The sequence below is a fragment of the Chanodichthys erythropterus genome, chromosome 12 (genome assembly GCF_024489055.1).
Source record: "Chanodichthys erythropterus isolate Z2021 chromosome 12, ASM2448905v1, whole genome shotgun sequence".
In the NCBI taxonomy this organism is placed as follows: domain Eukaryota; kingdom Metazoa; phylum Chordata; class Actinopteri; order Cypriniformes; family Xenocyprididae; genus Chanodichthys; species Chanodichthys erythropterus.
In genome coordinates this window covers 30,543,990-30,549,990 of record NC_090232.1, presented here as the reverse complement: position 1 = coordinate 30,549,990, position 6,001 = coordinate 30,543,990, and the positions used below count along the sequence as shown (strand labels likewise).

General features: G+C 37.9%; 1 protein-coding gene across 1 annotated transcript; it reads right to left on the bottom strand.

Moving 5' to 3' along the window:
• Positions 1-506: 506 nt before the first annotated feature.
• Positions 507-5,288, bottom strand: LOC137032338 (serine/threonine-protein kinase pim-3-like). Its single transcript, XM_067404092.1, has 8 exons — positions 5,273-5,288; positions 4,598-4,885; positions 3,965-4,047; positions 3,794-3,844; positions 3,315-3,687; positions 2,942-3,121; positions 2,769-2,850; positions 507-606 (listed from the first exon to the last, which is right to left on the bottom strand). Exons 1-8 carry the CDS (start codon positions 5,286-5,288, stop codon positions 507-509), a joined length of 1,173 nt encoding a protein of 390 aa, XP_067260193.1.
• Positions 5,289-6,001: the final 713 nt, after the last annotated feature.

Genomic DNA, 6,001 nt, shown 5'->3' with positions numbered 1-6,001 from the left:
AGACACCCTGGACATGACACTAATTGATTTTGGCTGTGGGCACCTGCTGTATGAAACACAGTACAAAACCTTTAGTAGTATATATATATATATATATATATATATATATATATATATATATATATATCTGTAGTTTGGGACTTTAACACTAGTGTCATGTTTCACATACTAATGTATACATAGAAAACATGCTCTAGCAATTCAAACTTACAAAGTACTGCTGCTGGCTATTTTCCGGACCACACGGGCTATCTTGTGAGGCTATTTTCCAGACCATACCGATCTGGATAAGATCAAGGACTGGCTGTGGTGTCTGCCTAGAGGTGAGATCTTCACAAAAAAGGCCAACAGTAGTTCTACATGATACAAAACAAGAAAAAATAACATCGGAGTCATGTGGCTATATAAAAGATGGCCATAATGCTGGCATTTTTCCAAATTGTGCATCTTAGAATAATATATGAGCAGGTGTAAAGGAAGTTTAAGGCAATAGTCAAAAATCTCTCTTATCTTTCTGCACAGAATGCAGCCATGTCTGTCTGCATCCCGATCCTGAAGTGAGAATTCTTCTTGACAGGCTCCTTCTCCACAACTGGTTTAAGGTACCTAAGATCAACAAAAAGAGTTCAGAGATGACAAGTTATGAACAGTTTTTAAATGCCATGTCAAATCTGTTTTGTATTGTATTTAGACAATAAAGCTGATTTTAGACAATAAACCTTTTTGTTTTAAGTCATTCCATAAGTTGAGGAGACAAGAGCACACTGTCCTGGCCACCAAGGAATTGCTCTTTAGTCAGCTTAGCATCTGGCAGGTTTATACAAGTGGCCTCTCAATCTCTCCAGTTCTTAGCATCATGGCCATCTCTGGTAGCATCTGGCACCAGGATTGAGGCATCAAAAGGTGTTGCTGCCTGGGGATATGTACATAGTTTTTTGTCCATAGTTAATTTCTTTGCCCCTCTTTGTTTTGTTGAAGACATGTAAAATCTAATTGGTCAAACACAAATTAGGTGAGTTCAAAATACTCAGAAGTCTGATGCAAATAATTGCCTTTGAAATATTTTTTTGAAGTAAAACCAAGGCAACATTTTATTTTTTACAGTGTACATTATTAAAATATTAAAATCAAAAGTTGTATCTGCTATTATTAATGGACTTGAGCTAACATGAACAATCAACAGTTGTATTCTTATTAATTAACGTTAACAAATAATATTAACTACCGAATCAAGCTGTCGCTCATTGTTAGTTAATGTTAGCCTACTTAATGCATTAACTAACGTTAGCTAATGGGGCCATATTGTAAAATGTTACCTATTGTTCTTTATAGTTCTACTGCATTGTAATCTGTTTGAAACATTTGTTTGCTTTATATGTTTTTTGTGTTTTTTTTATTTATTTATATTTAAATGTTCAGAGTTCTTTTTATTGCAAGAAAAAAACTATTCATTCAATACATGATACTATATATGCTGTCATAATAAAAGCTTCAGCAATTATCATTAAATGAAATTCTGATATTATCACATGCCCATATACACAGTTTAAAATAGGACTATAAATAATTGCATGATTATTAAAAACAGTGTGAAGCAGAAATATTTAAAAACCTTGTGTACATTTTGTATTCTCCTTATAATGTCTCTTTATATTTCCTTATTAAGCTAAAACACATTTGAAAAATTTGCATTACGCCCCAAAAGTTATTGCGCTCCTAAATTTTTCAACTTACAAGCACATGTGCTCCTTGGGGAAAAAGTAAACGTCACGCCCTGTATTTACAGTTTTCTCTATAAATTGTTTTATATACTGTTCTTTAGGTCTATAGCTATACTTAGGCTGCTGGGGAAAATGTTTTAAATTAAAAATTACACAAATTAAAATGTACTATGACAGAGGTTAGATCAAGGTTAATGTTAAATCTCTAAATAATTTCTAGATCATACTCTAGAGTTGTGTGCAGTCACAATTTTGTTGTATTGTGATATATGAATCTGCCTGAAGTGTACATACGAGTAGACTCGCTCCCAAAGTCAAAATTGAGGGTTCGAGGGTCTGTCCATATAAACTTCCAAGCAACAAGCAGAAATAAAATAAGTCTACGTATTTTATAATCTTTTTTTTTTCCAATTACTGTTTATCTTAATTGTTTCAAGTAACAAAAATGTATTTTTTTAATGGTTTTAGTTTTAACTTAACGATAATAACCCAGGTGCTCAGTGCCCCCGGTTCCATATGGCAAACTACCGAATCATATGTTGATTATTGTTCTGAGCATTAAAAAAAATCTGTAGTTTTTTGGTGATTTGCATTCTATGTGTGTATCGCCACCTACTGGACTTACTTGACCTCTAAGATTTATTTTTCTGATTTTTCTTATTTCCTTGTCCTAATTTTCAAAAACACATTTTTGAAAATGTCCCAAGTTTCTACTCTGATTGGAGGAAAAAAAATACACATTTTGTTACCTTAGACTCTGCCCAACCAGCTGAACTTAGACCCATCAAGGCTCCAGTTTCTGCTGCATGTTCATCCACACAGGGACCCTACCAGTGGAGCAGAGGAGAAAAATAACATGTTTGTGGAGCGTCCATTAGTTCATGGTCCATGCACAGGAAGCCGTCTCTGCAGGTCCTGTATCACTCCTGATCACCCTATACCAATAATTACTACCTTTTATCTAGACTGATCCTAACAATCCAATCCAACCTATGACTGCTGTGCTTCAGATAAGTGTAATGTCACTGGCCACCTGTTCAGTGTAACCAGGGATGGTGCTCAATGTCATCTAAGCTGGGCCGGTCTGCCACCGCTGCACTGAGACACCAGCTAATCAAGTGACGGCATTCTGTTACACACAACACAGTACTTGCCTTCAGTAACACAACAGAACAAACTTCTCTGTCTGGCTCTATCTCTGAATGTATGCTATCTCTTGCCTGTAGACAGCTCTCTAGGGAAGTGCAGTCTGCTGTTAGAGGTGACCCTCCATGCGGCTCTGAAGGGTAAAAAACCACATAAGATCTTGTAGAGCGTCACCCCCACTGACCAAACAGTAGCCGGTCCTGCATGATAGTGGTGCTGAAGAAACCACTCAGGAGGGGCGTACTGAAGAGTGCCTGAGAGACCCAAAAGGTTCAAAAACATCCAATGAAAAGGTTCTAGTCCAAACTAAATGTAGGCCTGAAATGATCTTTGAGTCAAAGCAGAGCTTCCTTTTGGTTGATAATCAAACGTTCACAAAATATCCATGTATAAGAACATCACCCTGAGCGAAGTAGTAAGAGCTTTCTTTCTGTAATGCAAACCAACCTGCAAACGAGGTGTAGGCCGAGTCCTTTAGGAGGTCTCCACAACCAAAGTCCAGCAGCTTGATGTCATGAGAAACTGTGGAAATCAGCAGGTTCTGTGGCTTGACGTCCCGGTGCAAGACTCCACGGCTTTCGCAATGTTTCAGCGCAGTGATGAGCTGGACCAGCACTTTCTTGGCCAGGCTCTCATCTAGACAGCCGTTCTCCTCATAGAAACTCTGGAGATCTTGGCAAGGAACTGGTCGTTCCAGGATCAAGATGTTATCAGTGGGACGGTCAAACCACTCCACAAGCTGCAGGACATTGGGGCAGGCAGGAGCTGAATTGACCCGGGTCATCAATGCGACCTCCAGTGGCAGCAGACCCTGGCCTTCCTGTAATAACAAATGCTGCATTACATCCAGGGCTGAATGCAGATGTGTGCGTGTGTGCAAACCAATAAGATGTGAAACAGAACGACAGATTCACGCTGATTCTTACAACTTTCAGCCTCTTGTTCATCCTCCCTTTAGTGACATACTTGATGGCAACCTGAGGACAGAAACCACAGTAAATCACACCTGCCTCATTGTGACATACGACATTTACTAATATCAATTCTGAGAACATTTCTAAAGGCCGTTTGAATGAAGGAGAGGAGAAAAGTCTTACTGGCAGTCCATCAGACCTGCGGGTCCCAGCATACACAGAGCCAAATCCACCTTGTCCCAGCAATGGACCCTTCGCATATGCTACTGCAAAATATAAGATCACAAGAAATGTCTTTAAGACATGTTGCAATATATGAATCTGTAAAAGAATTTTACTTTAATGTAGTTTTTACATCAAAGATCTTGAGAATATTTTACAATGAAAAATAAATTGATAGTTTAGCCATAATTTCTTTAATATAAGCCTATTCTGACCTGTGCAAGTCCGTTTGGCAGGTCTCTTATATGAGGTGGATGGATGTCCATCATCTGGAGCTTGCTGACTGCCACTCTGCCTCTTCCTCTTCCCGCGAGTCTGATCTTTTGACACAGAAGAAGCAAACTCAGAAGAAAGAGGTGCTAAATATCCAGGTAGCTCTTGACTCAGTGGCTGGGCTGGGTTTGGCAGCGGTTCCTGATCATTGTTGTCACCAGAGCCATGTGTCCCAACCTCCTGACTGGCCGTCTGGGTAAAAGCTGCACTCCTGGATCTTGAGTGGCCTGAAGCTGAAATATTTCACACATCAAATACTTAAAGCCTCTAATAATGTAAGAATAAACAAGGCTTACTTCTTTAATACAAGCCAATTCTGACCTGTGCGAGTCCGTTTGGCAGGTCTCTTATATGAGGTGGATGGACGTCCATCATCTGGAGCTTGCTGACTGCCGCTCCGCCTCTGCCTCTTCCTCTGATATGTTGACACAGAAGAAGCCAACTCGGAAGGAAGAGGAGCTAAATATCCAGGTAACGTTAGCTCTTGACTCAGTGGCTGGGCTGGGTTTGGCAGCGGTTCCTGATCATTGTCACCAAAGCCAAGTGTCCCAACCTCCTGACTGGCCGTCTGGGTGAAAGCTGTACTCCTGAATCTGGAGCGGCCTGAGGCTGAAATATTTCACACATCAAATACTTAAAGCCTCTATTAGTAATGGTATATTGATAATCAATAATCAATGTCAGTGGTCACATCAAATTGTGTTAAATTATATTTTTCAACTTTCTACTGGGTTGTAAATTACAAATGAGAAAATCAGCAGTTTCCCTACATTATAACTGACAAGAAAAAAAATAAATAAATAAATTGAATTTGCTTTTTAGAAAAAGGCATGCTGTGTGTTATTTACAAGGAATAAAATACATGTGATCATTTAGCTTTGGAAATTTGAGGTTTAAATGGCTTAACTTGCACAAATTACTTCACACTAATTAAGTCGAATAATGCAAAACATCAAACTATAACAATATAAAAAAGTGAAAAATTAAAACACTCACCTCGTCTTTCACCCATGTGAGCCACTGAAAATCTCCTTCAAACTCCAAGAAAAAAAATACAAAAAAATTTAAATTAAAATAAAATAATAAAATAAAGATCACAGAGAAGAACTCTTTCAAAAATAAAACTATAAAACTCAAAGAAAATATCCTCCAAACTCCTTCGAATATCACAATCTCAGCACAGAAAATACTCTCCTTGTCTCTCAACCAACAGATATCGACGGCTTCGAGTGTATATATTCAGTCAAAATTCATTTCACACGTCGCTATAGCAACTAAAATTCAAATTATGCATATGCACACCTGACGCCGGTTGCGCGAGTACAGATAAACAGTTTTGACGTTAAAATTTTTTTATATATTAAATTAAAGTAAGCGATAATATGAGCTTTAATAAATAATTATTCAAATTAAATAATATGTGATTAATTAACATTATGTAAAATTAATTTGGATTTGATTTTGACCAGCCACGGCTCGTATATAATGGGCAAATATTCATCCAAGCATAATAAATTATAAATGTGTTCAACATTCTGCAACAAATATTTTTTCGGATTTTTTAGACTATTTTAAGATGTAATGTGAACAGGGTAAATTAAAATGTAGCGCAAGGATTCGGCAGGCATGTATTCATGATACTAAGTGGGGCAGCTGGTCTCGGAGTCCTCCTCAGCTCTACAGCGCCACACATACTTCCAATGTACATCTGTGGTGAAAAATGGA